At 39.7% G+C, this 18,376-nt stretch overlaps 1 protein-coding gene across 2 annotated transcripts in view; it reads left to right on the top strand.

Annotated features, from left to right (window-relative positions):
• CDKAL1 (CDKAL1 threonylcarbamoyladenosine tRNA methylthiotransferase) overlaps positions 1-18,376 on the top strand; it is an 845,495-nt gene that overhangs the window by 251,468 nt on the left and 575,651 nt on the right. For both annotated transcript variants that reach the window (XM_075826579.1, XM_075826580.1), the window contains exon 8: positions 10,559-10,679. In XM_075826579.1, coding sequence (XP_075682694.1) covers positions 10,559-10,679 — 121 coding nt within the window. The remainder of the gene's footprint in view (positions 1-10,558; positions 10,680-18,376) is intronic.

Genomic DNA, 18,376 nt, shown 5'->3' with positions numbered 1-18,376 from the left:
GGCAGCCCCCACTTCGTGGGGGCTTCCGATGTGCTTCAAACCCCTTAAATGTGGCGAACGCAATCTGTCGCCGCATTTATCGGGTTAATTGCCTAAATCAGCGGCGATGGTCAGCTGTCGGGGACAGCTGACCTCCCGGTTACCGGACACTGTCCGTTAGGACAGTGTGCTCCGGGAACTACTCCGCAACTGTACATCCTGATGCAGGAAGCAAGCCCTCTGCACGACGTACAGTTGTGGAGCAGTGCGTGAAGAGGTTAAATTACAAAAGGAAAAAAAACAAGAAAGTGTAAATTGTTCCTCCTAATTTTCCCCTACATAAAATTTTAACAATTAGGCTGGGTTCACACTGAGTTTTTTGCAGGCGGAAAATCTACCTCAAAATTCCGTTTTTCGCCCGCGGCCATTGAGTGCTATTGCAAGCAGATACATTTTTTTATAATAAGGCTGGATTCACACGAGGTCATTACGTCCGTAATTGACGGATGTATTTCGGCCGCAAGTCCCGAACCGAAGACAGTTATGTACGATGCTAGGAGTCCCTGCCTTGCTGCCGGACAATTGTCCCGTACTGAAAACATGATTACAGTACGGGACAGTTGTCCCGCAGCGAGGCAGGGACTCCTAGCATCGTACATAGCTATGATGCTAGGAGCCCGGCTCCCTGCACTGTGTTCGGTCCGGGACTTACGGCCGAAATACATCCGTCAATTACGTACGTAATGACCTCGTGTGAATCCAGCCTAATACTTAACAAAGTTACTCTAAAATTTATATTTTATATATTGCAATTTCTATTGAAGGCTCAACCCCTTTAAATATAACTATTGTACCTTTGCAATGTTACATCAAACGTTGCAAAGCATTCTATTGGTAAATTGTTGAAGTAGTTAATTGTCAAGTAGAAATGCTCGTCTGAGCTGAAGCATCCTCAAAAGGGCTGGAGAGGTTATTACTGGACTATATAAACGTAGGCAGGACATTTGGTATAGATTGTGCTGACTTTTATGCTCTTAAAGTACTTTCTCTGGCACAGTAGTCCGCTTAGACTTCTCGGACTCATGCACTGAAAAAAAGCCAAAACATGGCTGTCAATGACATACTTAGCAGAGCTTGACTGGGGTTAAAAAAAACTACCCTGGCACACACAGTTACCAGCAAATACTGTATTTGCATTTGTATCGAAAATAGAAACAATAGTAAAACTGTTCATTTATATAAGGAGTGTTTCGTGATCCAATATGAAGCTTGGCCTAAACTTTAAAGTGTGGCACCTGTACATCAGAAGTAATTAGTTACAGGAGAAGGAGAAAAAAAGGTATTGTAGCCAAGACCAGTCCACAAACACATTCGGACACCTCAAAATGCTAGGTCTAAAAACAGAAGTGAAAAAATATGATGGCATAGTACATGAATCGTTTTCTGGAAAAGGTCTAAGGTGAAATGAACACATTTGCACTTTCTATATATTTGATATCAACAAGACATCGAAAAGGTAGCCCCAGCAGGTATATGGTTTCTATATGTGAAATTAGTGTACACACTGGGCTTTCTTTTACAAGGCGTTGTTAAAATAACATAGTTGAAATAGCATTGGGTTTGTCTGTTTTAGAAAACCCATTTCAAACACCCTATAAGCACAGAGTAAATAGAAGGGGGTCCCTCCTTCATAATTCCACAAATTTGCCGGAGCAAAGCATGGCTGTAAATTGCATCTCTCTATGCAGAACGGTATGTACATGCATTAAAAATGTTGTAAAATGCCTTTCAAGTACACAGTCGGAACAGGAAATAGACATTGTTTGTTTGCTACTCTATCTGGCAAAAAGTATATGAACTCATGACCATCACACATTTATCAACTTTTTGGATATCTCATACCAAAACAATGGGAGTTCATATGGATCTGGCCCTCTTTTTGTGACTATAACAGCCTTCACTCTTCTGGGGAGGCTTTCCACAGGATTTAGGAGTGTGCCTATAGGAATTTGTACCCATTCAGCCAAAAGAGCATTTGTGAGGTCAGGTACTGATGTTGGACGAGTAACTTGGTCAAGCTGTTATCGATCACATCTAAGTTCATAACAATGGCTGGAACAAATGGCATTTCCCCCTCCCTCTGATGCTGTGATCCAAGGACGGACAATTGGTGAACTTGTGACAAGAATATGGGCGCCCAAGGCTTATTGATGCATGTAGGGAGAGCGAAGGGAACATGAGCATCAGGACTGGAGAGTGGAGCAATGAAAAAGTGGTCTAATGAATCAGGTTTTCTTTTACGTGAATGGCCGGATGTCTCGCTTACCTGGGGAATAGATGGCACTAGGATGTGCTATGAGAAGACAGCAAGCCGGCGGAGGCCGTGTAATGCTCTGGGAAACCTTGGGTCCGGGCATTCATGTGGATGTTAGGCCTTATTCAGATCACATTCTTTTACAACTGTTGGAGGTATGTCGGGAGGATGTATGCCTCTGATAGAAGGCTGCAATGTATACCACTTTATAGGCATACAGTGGGATACTTTGCCTGAACCCCCTTTGCAGAATGCTACCTGAAGCGCTGTTCCTGGCGAAGCTCCTGACGTCTTTGTTTATATATGTAATGTTGGGAGATTTAAAACACCGGAGTACCCAGCCAGAACAATCGTAAGCGTTCTACCTGGGGACCCCGGCTCTGGAAAAGCCTTTGAAGTTGTTGGCTATATATTTCTTGGCCCAGCGCTACCTGATGCTCTTTCGGGGGACTCCGTGGAAGCTGTCTGACATACATACAGTGGCATTTTGCAGAATGCCTCAGGATGGAATGGCGTAGTCTGCTACGTAATGCGATAATATTCCCTAATGGCAGTAGCTGCCCTTCAGCAGAATTATGCGTCCTGCCACAGTGCAAAAATTGTTCAGGAATGCTTTGAGGAATATAACCTAGAGCTTAAGGTGTTGACTTTGGCCTCCAAATACCCCCAGGTCTCAATCCAAATTGTGCATCTGTGGGATGTACTGGGAAAACAAGTCTGATCTCTGGAGGCCCCACCGTGCAACTGAAATGTGTATTCCCATTTCGGGCATTTATCACATATTCACAGGATTTGCCATAAATGTTTGATATATGCAGTTCCCAGCCCTGGGACCCGCAACTATCTCGAGGATTCAGGCGGGGACTCCGTGGCAAGGTGTTCGGGATTACAGAAATGCCTGAGTTTGCTGAGCTACGCTGTTTACCAAACTCCCGAAGAAGTTAAAGAGTTATTTATACAGCGCACAGCGAGCTACGTGGAGTCTGGAACTTGGGAGTAATGGAAATCACGTAGCTTGCTGTGCAACACTGTTTCCGTAACTCCCATTTACTTGGCTGTATCTGTAATACCAGCCACATTGCCACGGAGTCTCCACTTGGATGCTTCAGCCAGTGGCTAACTCACTAGGTGGTCCCAAAGCAACTCCCAAAGCAGGGGCCCACATCGATCAACCATTTATGACATATACTATGGATTATGCCATAAATGTCGAAGATGAGAATACACTTGGCTTGACAGGTTAGAGCTGTTTTTGCAGCATGTAAACCTTTGTGCACTTTAAAAATAAATGAAAAAATATTTTATAATGAGATTTTAAACAACTTTTTAGTTGTTGTATTTTTTTTTATTAAAAAAAGTTAACTTTTTGAGATACAGCTTCTATGAATTCTTAGACTTGCAGGACCCTTGAATAGGAACAGAGCTGCAGTACTATTCAGTGGCTGGAGTGAATTGCTTCCGGCTTGTACGTCCAGTGCTACTTTTCTAAATACTTTTTATTAAAAATTATTTTAAATTTTTGAGATACAGTTGCTTTGTGTCCAGTATACAGAGCAGCTGTGTCTTGCACTAAAACCCGTACCGTCCGGTCAGCGGGACTGACGAGCTCGGTGACAGCGAGTCCATCCTGTCTCTGACGCACAGGATCCACCTGTAATCTATCACATCTAAGTTATGAACTTAGATGTGAAAGGTAACCACTCGATCCTGCGTGTCAGACATGCTGAACCCGTCAGTGCTGCTGACCTGATGGATACAGGTTTTAGTGTAGGATACAGCTGCTTTTTATACAGGACACAAAACCGCTGTATCTAAAAAAAAAAAAAGTAAAAAGTATTTTTAATAAAATGTATTTAGAAAGTGGCACCAAACACACTGATACACTTTTATTAAAAGCAAGCAAACAAAAAACTATTTCAAAGGTGTACATAGTCTTTGGTTTTCAGAAATGCTTATGAATCTAGGTTCATTGTTTGGTTATATGCTCAATTGTAACCTCCTTGAACTTGTGATGAACTTCAATATCCTCCCATGAAGTTGGTAATTCATGATGTGTCCAAAAGAGTACAAAGCAAAGCTACCTTTTTAGATCTGCCTTGCTTGACACAACTTTATGATTCTTTGAGTCCATAATGTGGTATCAGGGAGTCAACCGGTCATCTATAAATCTAACATGTAATAAAAGCTTTGTGTGTCCACTCAACCATATATGGTGTAATCTGCAAAGAGATTTATCATAAAAGCTGCACTACTAGGAATATGAGACAAAAACGCTTCTAAAAAAATATAAGGCAACTAAGAATCATCCCGGGAGGATGTTTTATGTCGTCTAAGGCCTCATGCACACGACCGTATCCGCAAATACTGACCGCACATACGGTTCCGTATTGCTTTATAGTCATCAGCAACTCTTTTTTTTTTTTTATCCCAGTTTTTGACTGGCGTATGTGACTCCAGTATTTTGCGGCAAAAGAATGATGCATGCAGTTAATACGTTTGGTGCATTTGATTACACTGCCACTCCCACTTTTCTAGCCTTTTTTTCCCCTCTGAAACGAGAAGTACAAAACGTGTTTTAAATACATAAAAAATTCAGTGCATGGCATGTACTCCTTTTTTTTAAAAAATATTTCTTAACGTAATGTGTCAAAATGCTGGCGCATATCGCTTAGTAAATCTACCCCATTATCCACACTCTACTTGACAATCAGGCCTTATTCTTCTAGTCTTTTTTTGATTTTTGATGTGCCTTTTGTTAAAGGTTTGGGTAGAGAAATGTTTAGCGTGGCATTATTAATTATTGATACTTATAGCGGGGAATTATTTATTTTTTTTAACTTTTATTTTATAAACCTTTTCAAAAGTTGCGAAAGAGTAAAAGGGTTATTGAAAAAGTAATTAACTGCTTACAATGAAATGTAAGTAGGCCAAAACCTAGGCCTGTAAAAAAAAAATGTTTAATCATGTAGAGAGATTGCTGAATAAGGAGGCAGATCAATAAGATCAAAATAAAAGACTAATGCTAGTTGGCCACATGCTAAAGCAGGGAATTTATTAAACTTTCTAAGGCAGTTTTCTCTCGAAGAATCGCAAAAGCCTCATTAGCGCGGAAAATTGCCTATTGGGCGGTTTACGCCATTCACGATACTTTTGAAGAAAGTGGGTGGCGCTTAGCAGAAAGGGGCAGGGACTAGAAGAAATCTAACTTTACTTTGTGGGCTGTAAGTTAGAGGCCAGGCCCCATAACCCCCCCTCAATCAGTATACCCCCCCCTTCCCCCGATCGAGCAATCAAATGGATTAAAGAAAAAAATGTACTTTCTGCCCCTCAAGTTCACCGGAAACTCTCATTCTCTCAAAACAAGCATGTAAGGTACTGACGTTGGGCAGCGTCAGGACTTTGTATGTGATGCTGCACAATTAGGCTGGGTTCACACGAGCATGTTACGTCCGTAAAGGATGTAACGTATTTCGGCCGCAAGTCCCGGACCGAACACACTGCAGGCAGCCGGGCTCCTAGCATCATAGTTATGTACGACGCTAGGAGTCCCTGCCTCGCTGCAGGACAACTGCCAATACTGTAATCATGTTTTCAGTACGGGACAGTAGTTCCACGGAGAGGCAGGGACTCCTAGCGTCATACATAACTATGATGCTAGGAGCCTGGTTCCCTGCAGTTTGTTCGATCCGGGACTTGCGGCCAAAATACGTTCTGTCCTTTACGGACGTAACATGCTCGTGTGAACCCAGTCTTAGGGTTCTACTCTATATATGGACAGTCATGTCAGGAGCTACAATATCAGAGTCTGGCCTTGGGGAAGCCTTTGATATCACTGCCCATGTATGTACAGCGATGTCAAAAGCTTTACGATGCCGGAGTCCCCGGCCAGAGTGTCTGCGACGTTCTTCTTGGGGATTTCAGCCCTGTAGAAGCCTCGGACGGCGCAGTCAATATATGAACAGTGATGTCAGGAGCTTCGCCAGGGCCAAAGTTCGGGGGCAAAGCGCTTTCAATGCTCAAGCTGGGGACTCTGACATTAGGAAGCTTTGGACAGCCCTGTTGAGATATGGTTTAACATCTCGCACCATACATCTGGAGGTATGTCGGCTTTAGAGAGAAAGTAAGAGAGGACACATCTGTACTTTGCACGTTTGTATTCCCATGCGATCGACTCACGTGCGGGCTTCCTCCTGAAGTTGTGGGTGCGCTGTATGAGTCAACCGGTGTCCCAGCACTCTTCCACAATGCGCCACTGAGTGTTGTGCTGGCAGTAATGTGACTGTACTAGTACCAAAACCATGAAGTGCTCTACGCAGAACAGATACTCAGCACACCGCTATGCAAGGACACAGAAGGAGACTGAGCTCTGCACAAGTGTGGCCACATATTGAAAGTGCCACTGATAGACGTGATCACTGGCAACAACGGGCTTCCTAAATAAGATTCTGACGTGGGGCACTGGTAAGGAAGTAACTTTTGATAGAGGCATTTTCTAAAATAAATGGCAGACTGTGATGATTTGTCAGGATCGAATGAATGAACTGTTTTTATTAGTGGGAAAACCCCTTTAATGATTCTGGAGAACGCTCTAATGAATAATTTCAATGGGAAACTCTGGAGTTTAACCATTTTTGTATTGGAAACAGTGATAATCTTATAAGTTTTAACTTTCCAGTAGGTTATATTATATTTTGCTGTATGTGTTGAATGCATGTATGTAGTTTCCAAATGCTTTTAAATCTATAAACACATTGTGCTTTTCTTTAAATGTATTTAATGGATTAAATGATAGATTATGTGAAAGTAATCATTTCTATTGGTCTGCTAATCTCCTATGTAATTAGTGCCTATTGATCATTACATGCATGGCCAGTACAAGGCCCAGATGAATAAGTGAATGACTGCGTAGATAATGGGATCATTGTTTTTTTCTTAGGAACATAATTTTCTGCTTCTGCCTAGCCATTATTAAGCATATGACATCATGTGTATATAATGGCTTTACCTATTATGCCATCAAACCGTTGCCTCTCACCTCTTCATTAACTTCCCTGTGTATCTGTGAGCTCACTGCTGTTTGACTCAGTGTTTTGCCAGTCACATCAGAACATAAATAGCCCATTTATTCTCTAAATCACTTAATGACTTATTAAGGTAATTAGCGAAGCAAGGTCATGATAGATGGCTGCATGTCACTGTGGTAAATGTTTTGGATTGGGGATAAATGGTCCTGCAGGGTGTTAGAAATAGCCATTTCGTGCAATTTAGCATGTGAATTCAAGTGTTTTATTATAAAGGTGGGCACATAATGCCCATTAGTACGAATAAACGCACCTTATTGTTCAGCTGTTGCTGACTGAACTTATTATGGCTTTGTTTATCCCAATTTTGGATTATGGGAAAATGCATTACAGTATGTTACATTCTTTCACTTAAGCGTCTATGGTGGTGTTAGAATGCAACACAGTAAAAACGAAGATTTAAAGACACAGATTTTCTGCCGAGTATTGGGCGCCAATAAATAACAGAATGTCGATTTGTCGCTTATTTGTTCCTTTTACATGGAGCAATGATAGGGAGCATGGGGTTAAAACGATCGTTCATCCCAATTTAGTTTGCTTATGGTCAGCAGCAAATCTGCTTACACAGGGAGATAATAATAATCTTTATTTATATAGCGCCAACATATGTCAACAAATGATCATTTTATGCACTCCGTCAATAAACGAGCACTTGCTCATTTGTTGGCTGATCGCTACCCTGTTTTTACAGGGCAGTTATCCAAAACGAGTGTTCGTAGGAACTGATCATATGTGCAAAAGGGCCTTTAGAATTCTGCTTTTGTCCGGAGTGCCTTAGAGTGGCCTTCACTCTAAAACATCTAAAATTGTTTCTAACCTTATAGCCAATATTAAAAGATTAAGTATTTCTTATGCTGTCTCTAAGGCTGCTCATAACCATGCCAAAGCATTACTTGGAAAAGTCTCTCGGAAAAGTCGTTCCAAAGAGTCCGCTCTCTTGACATGTCTAAATAAATTGTTGTATTCGCCATACCCATGTTGGGGAACCTTTTCTTTAAACTCTGCTTTGTGCTATTCCTGTGTTGTTCTTCCTGGAAATGCATAAATAAATGGACATCTGGGTGTTCCCATTCGCCTTGTCACTGTGTCCTATCTCTGTACACATAAGAGAGCAGACAGGTCCTGTTTAATTTAAATAAGACTCTGATGTTGTAGAGGGACCAAACTCTGCAAAAGAGCTGCTCAATGGTTGCAGATATGTGAATGATGATGTGTTTAAAAGATGATAGATTTTACATTTGTGGACTTTATAGGAGGAGTGGCCAGCTAATTCCCATTTGAGCGTTAGTCATGAATACAGGAACGTCAATCTTGGATCCTTGTGCCACAGCGTTATTTCTTGTTGCTTCTTTAGAAAGAAGCCTCTGGCCACATCTCTTGAACCAACCATGGTTCTTCTCTAAAGATAGCACTGTGTTCTCTGAGAGGCCATGCCTAGTGTCACTATTGTCTGAATGGCTCCAAATAGTAATGCTCAGGGCAGATAGTCCCTTGGTCAAGGCTACATCTAGTTCTTACACAGTGGTATGACTTTAGAAGCATTCCACACTGTATTGCTTATATGGTCGTTTAGCCCAAATATAGTGCAAGTACAGTAATATCTATATAGCATTGTCCATACAATTTTACCCTTTACACAGAATTTCCCGTAATAGCGTGCCACACACCAGGGACTAAATACGTGCATCAGCTGCAGTTCCCCCCGATGTATTCGTTGTTCTCTATAATCTATATTTCTGCATACGATATACAACACTTGTTTTGCCTGGGTTAAAAAAAACAAACATAAAATTTGTTGAAACCAGTCTTGGTGTCCCTATACTACAACATATTATTCTCCTCGTTGTACCTGCCCTGATTCCTATTCCACTTATAGGAACTTAATAACAAAATCTAGCAGACCTATCGGCCCTTAACGTAGTTAACATTGTAACTTTTACTCCCTCGCCACCTATAAGCCACCTCCAATTTTCTTTTTAGAATAAAATTATCCAACCGATATCCTCCATCTTGATTGTACAAATCAATTCACTGCGTGCAGGCAGTATCTCTAGTGACTACATATCCCAGGATGCCTTATCCAGGCATCACATAGGGAGGTGTGGCCAGATCACATCTATCAGAAGCTAGTCATACAGATCATTCCAAATTGTGCGCAAGGTGCTGGGAAGTCATAGATGCAGGTATAAGCCCTGACCAGACATGTCACAGGCAGTGTGCAAACTCTAGTCCATAGCAGGGAGAGATAGATGATTAGCAATAGCCTTAGATCATTTACAGCAAAGAAGTAAAAGAGGAGGCGCTTCAGTGACCACCTCAGAATACACAACACTATGCACATTTGTAATGGTAACCTAATGCATTCCTGGATTGTTGCTATGGAACAGCCCTGATTTTGCCTGACATTTTAGGCTATGTTCACCTGGTAGTTTTTGCTTGGTGGGTCCCGCCGCAAAATCTGCCTCAGAATTAGGGCCTGTTCACATCAGCGTTCGCTTTCTGTTCCGGGGTTCCGTCGGAGGTTTCCGTCGGGTGAACCCCGCAATGGAAAGTGAAAGTGAAACCAGAGCTTCCGTTTCCGTCACCATTGATATCAATGGTGACGGAAACATTGCTAATGGTTTCCGTTTGTCACCATTCCGGCAGGTTTCCTTTTTAACGATGGAATCAATAGCGGAGTCGACTGCGCTATTGATTCCGTCGGAAAACCGCAAACCTGACGGAATGGTGACGAACGGAAACCATTAGCAATGTTTCCATCACCATTGAGAGCAATGGTGACTGAAACGGAAGCTGTGGTTTCACTTTCACTTTCCGTTGCGGGGTTCACCCGACGGAAACCTCCAACGGAACCCCAGAACAGAAAGCGAGCGGTGATGTGAACAGGCCCTTACGTGTTTACCACTACAGGGTAGTGTGTGTGTCTCGGTATTGTAACAGGTCTATAGTAGAGACACCCAAAACTCTGCATGTAAAAATCTAGTTTCAAGCCTCATTACTTGTGTCACTATTATAAATTCTCCCTGTGGTTTTCACCATTATTGCATGACGTCCCTATGTGTTTTCTTCACTGTTAATGTCTATTTTAAATATTTAAATGCTGCCATTAATATTTCTGGCAGAGAGATGAATTATACTGAAGTAGCGTGACTTGTGTTTGTGTATTTATGTGCTTCATTTGAAGGTCACTCGGTGCGACTGCTGGGTCAGAAAAAGGATAATGGAAAACGGTTGGGGGGAGCTCGATTGGATTTACCAAAGATTAGGAAGAACCCACTGATAGAAATCATTTCCATCAATACAGGGTAAGCTTCTTTCAAATTTGCTCATAAAATATTCAGTGCTGCCTAAGAATTCAATTTCATTTTCCCAGGCATAGAGCTCTTCTGCAGCTCAACCTATTAAAGGGGAACAATCTTTAAAGATCTTCCCTGTGCAGTAGTATTTTTTGTGAGATATATATACAGTGCGGTAAAAAATATTTGCCCCTCACCGGGTCTCTTCTATTTTTGCTAATTTGGTACATTTACATGTTTCAGATCATCCAACTAATTTTAATATAATATAAAGCTAACACGAGTAAACCCAAAATGCAGCTTTTAAACGATCATTTCATTTTAGGAGGATAAAAAATTATTCTAAATATGTCACCCATGTGAAAAAATAGTTGCCCCTCGAAACCTAATATCTGGTTGTGCCACCCTTGGTAGTAATATCTGCAGTCAAATGCTTAGGTCACAAACTGATGGACGGACATTCTCCTTTAGGAGAGCAGAGATTATGGTTCCATCAGGACAAAGCATCACACTACCTCCAAAATGCGGTTTTGGCTTTATGCCAAATATAACAAGACCCATGTTTTCCAAAAAGTCTGGGTTCTTTTGTTTCCTCCTGGATAAACAGTCCATGGGCATTTGGCAAAATTTTGTGACGGTTCACCACCGTCCCAAGTTTTTTCAATTTGCGGATAAGTCACAGAGCCTTAGCAATTGCTTTATAACCTTTTCCAGACAAGTAAATATCAATGACTGCTTGGCATCTGTTTCTGAATCTCTTTAGAACGGGCATCATGTGCTGCTTTTTGAGACCTAGCCTGCGCCACATTGGCAGACAAGGTTCTATTTCAGTGATGTTTAAATTCTACAGGTCTGGCAGTAATCATTAAACCAAAAAAAGAATGCCTATATATTCAAGGTCATATATCAAGAAGTATAGTTGCACATATGGGACCCCATGCATAGAAACACCAAAAAGTTATCCCTACATGCTACAATGAGACCAAATCAAACGTATCTTAGAAAAATACAAAATGACTTTATTGAAGACAAACAACACAGTTGATCAAGACACTTTAAAAATTAACCCCCATAAAAACAATGTACGAGCAGTACAAATAAATAGACAGTGTTGAATATAAGGCAGGGCAAACAATGGTGGTACTATGCATACTATATCATAGAATATACCATGAGTATAAATGTACTTATACCAATCTACCACAGAAAATGCCTAGAGTATGACCACAAAAAATGTATGCCAACAATCATGGGAAAATCACTGAGACCTCAGAATACGCATACCAAAAACCCACCATGAGCCATTCCACTGCCACAACACTGTCCGAACACCCCAACGCGCGTTTCGCACCTGGCTTCGTCAGGGGGTGCTGGAAGAGTGTGACCAGAGGATTTAAATAGCGGGTACACAGCTGAAAAGCTGAAAAGTAATCATGCCTGGTTGTACCTAGTAAAATTGAACCCAATTGTCAATTGAATTTGGTTCCATTTTTGATTTAGTAGCTAATGGAGCAATTACTTTTTAACATAGGGCTAGGTAGTGCTGAACATAATTTTTCCTTCAATAAATAGAATAATCATTTAAAAACAACACTTTGTGTTTACTTGGGTTATCTTTGTCTAATATTAAAAGTAGCTTGATCTGAAACATTTAATTGTGACAAAAGTGCAAAAAAAAAGTTGTAAAGAGAGCAAAAACTTTTTCACAGCACTAATATAATATATATACAGAAGACAAGTAACAGCACCAGGACTTCAAGAATGGGGAGATGTTGGTTGATTCACAACCAGGTGGAAAGAATGAGCAACGTTTCGGTTCACACCTGAACCTTTCTCAAGCTTTATATATTTTGAGATATTTAACTTTAAAGTTATCATCTTCATTATTGTACATTTTGGGTGATGCTAACACCGGCGGTAACCGATAATGAAGATCATAACTTTAAAGTTAAATATCTCAGCGAAAAATCGATTGCGGCGTTATTCTTGTGTGTGTGTGTATATATATATATATATAGCACTTCACAGTATTACAGCCTTTTCCCATTCACTTGAATGGGAAAAGTCTCTGGTTCTGTGATCCGCCGCTACAAGTTTGTCAGCGTTTCACAGTACGGAGCAGTGACCGGAATGAAGGGGAAGCGGCGTTCCTATGAGCACTGCAACCCCTTCAAAATAGCTGACTGACGGGGGTGCCGTTATTCAGACTACCACCTATCAGATATTGATGGCCTATCCTGAGGATAGACTATCAATTTGTTCTCACTTGAAAACCCCTTTTTTTTTTTTTTTTTAAATTAAAAAACATCCTAATGTTGAAAGAACCACATGGCGTAAAATAAGCAATATAAATATTGTGGGTAAGCCCACAACAGCAAAATAATTGGAATTAATGTTAAGAATGCAATATGAATGCAGATATCCTGTTACAGTGTAATATAGGCTTTTTAAAAAAAAAAAAAATTATAAGAGGAGTTTACAATATTTCAAAAGCCTGTAAGGCAGCATAAGGAGAGCAGAAGGTAACGAGCCAAATGAGAGCCACTCTATTCATATGTTTTCAGGCATAAAAGTAGAAAAATTGAGGAAAGAGAAAAAAAATAAGACAAGACAATTTCTATCCCACCAGACAACAATTGCATCATGGGGATAGGATCATGACAAGGTGCATGAAATGTACATTAAAGGGGCGTTACTCTTCTAGGCCGATTTCACACACCGTGTTTAGACGCGTTTTCAGTGGCCTTTTTTTGCATACAAAAAACTGCCCAGACGTTCGTTTAAAGTCCACAGTGAAATATGAAAGTTTTACGTACAGCGTTTTGTTTTTTTACTTTTTTTTTTTTTTTTTTAGGTCGGTGGTGTTTAATAAAAAAGCATCATACTTTAGGTAATGCCGCTTTCTGGCGTATTTCTCCATAGGCTACTTTATAGAACTTCTTTATTATCCAGGATAAATGCTTTGCATTATAAGGCCCCATTCACACGACCGTAGATTTCGTCCGTAATTACAGACCCATTAATTTCTATGACCGACTGACACCTACCTGCATATTTACGGGAAGGTGTCCGTGCCGTAGAGACCTTCCATAAAAAATAGGACATTTTACGGACCGTGCTCCCATACGTTTTAATGGGAGCACGGTCCGCAAATGCCAGCCGCAAATACCAGCCGTGCCCGTAATCACGGATCGTGATTTAGGCTACTGTTGTATACATGGGGCCTAACACAAAAATACCCACCACCAAAAATGGATGTAAAAAAGCCATTAAAGATTCTTGAAACACATGGCGTTTTTTTACATATGTTGTAGAACACCGTTTAAAGTGTGTGAAACGTAAACATTATGCAGGTCAGACCTTTGTTTCCCACTTACTGAAGAACTGCACCCATAAAATCCATTGAAATGATTTGTGCTGTATCAAGGCCAAATTTTTTGTTTTAATGCCTTTCTTGTTTAATTTGGTATCTTTTCTCTGTTAATATTGTTATTCTTATACACTAGTTGTTACTTTGTTTACTTGTGGTTGATATAAAAATTTTCAATGAAAGTTTAAAAAAAAAAAAAACAACAAAAAAAAGTATATTACTAGTTGCACAATATCCAGGTTCAGATGATTGCCTTCACACGTTACTTCTCATAATCCACATGTAGTTTTGTAATTGCAGTAATCCAGAGCTATCCGTTTCATTTTCTGGATATACAACGGTGCTCGTAGAAAGCCTCTATGTGGTGCTACAACCCTGCCAGGGAGTGCTGAAATGAAAACATAAGGCTCCCACATCACTTTTGATCAAGTTCTAGCGCTCTTATGTTCCCATGTGTCTAAGTGTGGAAGTCAAAATGTGCCATGTGTGATGTTTTATCCATTAGACTGAAACCAGAGATTCCCTTGCTGCTCTGTAGTCCAATGAATACGCAGATTTGGCCCATTTTTTGTTGCTTTTTGTTTCATTAACTGTCTGTGAAAGAGGAGGTCAAATAAGGTACTTCAGTCATCACAAGCCGCAAATTAGACCATCTGATCCATTTTACCTTGGGATAAGTGTTCTTTGGTTCATATTCCAAACCACAATAAATAAAATATTTGCAATGACTGCATAGTCTGTGCTGTGACTGGTCAGCAGAGGTTCATGATCAAATCTGCTACATTTTTGCAAAGACGGTCTGTTAAGGACATGCCCCGATTATCAATGGGATGTTGCAACTTATGTTTACCTAACCATACATGAACTTAATAGTAATAATAAAGTAAACATTTTTGCATCTAGCATTAACCTTTTCACTGCCTAGTTTGTATGCATGTCAAATGTCATGATTTTAAATGCTTGCTGAATAAGAACAGGAGGACTAGTTTAGATATTGGGATCATTGGTATGATTTAAAACCCAGCATTTTAGCTTTCAAATGATACGTGGCTGAATATTCTAGGTGCAATATTCGGGCCACAGTACTCGTTTTGAAGTTGGGATTAAAAGCATGAAACATTTTATTTACGGTGTGTCGGTTAGGGAGGGAAGCGACAAGTGATCGGAGGAAAGATCACAGCCGGTTACAGTCATCTGTCCCCCTGTACCGCCTACCAGGAACTCTAAGGGCTGATACAGAAACTTTTCTAAATGTTTTCATTATTTGTGCCCTCTGATTGTCATATATTTTTTATTTCTACTAAGGGGTGCGAGAAGATGAGCAGTGGCACTTGTAGTCTCCCCCTGCAGCTTATCAGGACATTTATTGACACACTGACTCTGTTTACCGGCATTTGGATCGTGGAGATTTTTTTGGTATATTTAGTTCGGGTGAATACATACAGATATGTGCACGTAGTAGACATAGGCATAAGTGTCATGTATGAACTGGTTCCAACCTGAACTTTTTATTTTTTAAAGGTTTTTTGCATCTCAGGCTCTGCCTGTGTCATAATTTTAGCCAAAGAATATGAGTTTTTATGCTTTTTTTATTTTACAAATTGCTACACTTTGATGCAAATTTGCATTACTGCGTTCACGATTGTAAATTGGGCTTCACAATGGGCTAGGTGTCTTTCGGAAAGTATGGGGGTAGGGATATAATATAGATATATATATATATTTTTTTAAATGTTCTAATTCAGGTTTTATTTATCTGTCAAAAGTGTGAAAATTGTCCTGGCATTGATAGGACTTGATAGTTGCCAGATTATTAAATATTGTGTTTTTAAGTGTTCATAGAAAAGCTTCAGGAAGAGGGCAGTAGTTTTCATGTTTTTTACATAATTTTTATTTGAGTAGTCTCGCACCTTTTTTCCAGTCTTCAGCTTCTAAATTTGTATGGTTCCAGATTACTTTGCAGCTGCCCGACTATCAATTTCTGAGCTGTCAGATAATTAAAATGATAAAAAAAATAATTCTTCTAGGATCAGCTTACCTCATGTATTCTGTTACATATCTGTGGCTGTTTTATGCTAGCTACTTATACACACGTACAATAATTCTCATCTATTCTTTTTCAAAATACCAAAATCTGATGTATGACATAAAATAAATTCTAACAAAGCCGTTATATGATTAGTCCGTGAAGACCAAATAACAAATCGGCCTACTTAGAGGGGTGTTCCATTCTTGGACATTTATGGCATATACACCTCTGAGACCCGCACCTATCTCTAGAATGGGGCCTTCTGACCACATTCCTTCTGTCGCTGGACTTCGGCCACTTAGTTACAAAGAAGTGAATGGGAGTGACGGAAACAGCGTAGCACAGCAAGCTCCACTATTTCTGGAAAACGGGAGCTACAGAAATGGCAAAAGTCGGCTACTTCCAGAAAGCTCGTAACTCACAGGCCGGACCCCATCAACAGCTACAGAAAGTACGACGCTGATCAGGATGCCCCCTTCTAAATATAGGTGCAGGTCCCAGAGGTGGGACACGCATGTATCGGAAATTTATGGCATATCCTGTGAATATAGTCCAGCAAAGCAATGTAGCAGGTTTTCACTGTGTATCACCTTCTTATAGAGCCAAGATAATATCAAGACATATTCACGATGCAACTATTTCAAGTGGACGCTGATATGTCCTTTTATTCTTTTCCTTGTTTCCTGCTTTGTTCAGTCAAGACTGAGAACGCTGAACATTCCTTCTCATACCACCCCGCTGCGTCCCATTACTCATGCGTGCAGGTGAGACCAGCTGAGTGGTTTAAATAATAGAAAAATCTTTCCAAAATGTATTACATACTTTCCTTTTCATTTTTATACAATCACAACAATTCAGCATGAGTTTAGCCGCAACTAATATTCATTACATATACCTCTTTTATATTGTATAAAAATAGTGTATACGCTCACAAGAAGACTGAAATGGCAGGCTTAATTTAACATTTTTGGTTTCAAGTTTAGTTATCCAAAATAGCTCTTTGTAATGATGATCTCCTATTTTCTACCTAATTTTTCCTATTTTCCAACTGTTCTAATATTTGCCACCTTAAACCATATACTTGAAGGTTCATATCACAAAAACGTGTAGCCACTATTTCATGGAACTTCCGTCCTACTTGTTTGTTTTCTATATTCTTCCTACCCTCCTTTGCAATATTTTGTGTTTCTTTTCGATTTAAAGTCTTGTACATTTTAATATTTCATTCAAACATAATTTCACTTGGCATGCTGTTTACCCCATGTAAGATTTTCCACACAGACATTTAGGTAAATAAATATGTAATCTAAAAAAAAAAATCTATATATATATATATATATATTTTTTTTAAGTTTCATTTTGAAACCCAACAGATTGACCATCTTGTCCCACAAAATTCATACAACTATAGCAAGAGGATATTGCCGATCATGGGCATTTGGTAAGCCACTTTGCACGTAGGGCATCTAGGTTTAACAAGAGAGGCCGTATCCCTAGTTTTTCCTTTATAAAACATTTAGATGTACTCTGACAGACAGATTCAGGGGTACCATCCTAAAGAGAATGCCCCACAGCCTTTACTGGAACTTGGTCTTAAGTAAAGATTCAGAATTTTGTTCCTAAAGTGTCACCTCTTAAGCATTTGGACAACATCAGCAGCACATTAGAGAGTTGTATACTCAAGGTATCACACAGGGTCCGCAGTAGCAGCTAGTGTCCCACATAAGAGGGAAGCACCTTAGTCACATTAAACTAAACAAAAAAATATTATATTTTTGCCCATATTAAAAATATAAATTAAACGAGACAAAGCCTCATACAGCTATGTCAACTCTAAAATGAAATGTTATACCTGTTGGAATGCAAGGAGGCAAAAAATGAACCAATTGTTTTTTAAAATTGTTAGAAAAGCAATTCCACACGAATTTTTATTTTTTGTTATTTTTTTCACTGGATAATATAAGAGAAGAACCAGCTGTTTCATACTTATTTTCTGTCCCAACACACAAAACGTGAATAGGAAGCAGAGCTACGTTCTCATCTTGAAATCATCAAATTGACTTACTGTATGTTCTAAACTGGGTCACTGACAAACTGTATCAAAAGTAAATGCCCCTCACTAATCATTAATTTTATAATTTTCCAAGTTGCCTGGCAACACATTTTAGGTGTTTTTTTTTGTTTTCCAAGGCATAAAGATTTCAAATTAAATAAATATTCTCCTTCACCAAGACCAAAATGTACTTAAAGGCGTATTCCGAGAATCAACATTTATCACCTATCCACAGAATAGATAATTGTCATATC

The sequence above is a fragment of the Rhinoderma darwinii genome, chromosome 5 (assembly GCF_050947455.1).
Source record: "Rhinoderma darwinii isolate aRhiDar2 chromosome 5, aRhiDar2.hap1, whole genome shotgun sequence".
In the NCBI taxonomy this organism is placed as follows: Eukaryota; Metazoa; Chordata; class Amphibia; order Anura; family Rhinodermatidae; genus Rhinoderma; species Rhinoderma darwinii.
This window is presented reverse-complemented; position numbering and strand designations above follow the sequence as displayed.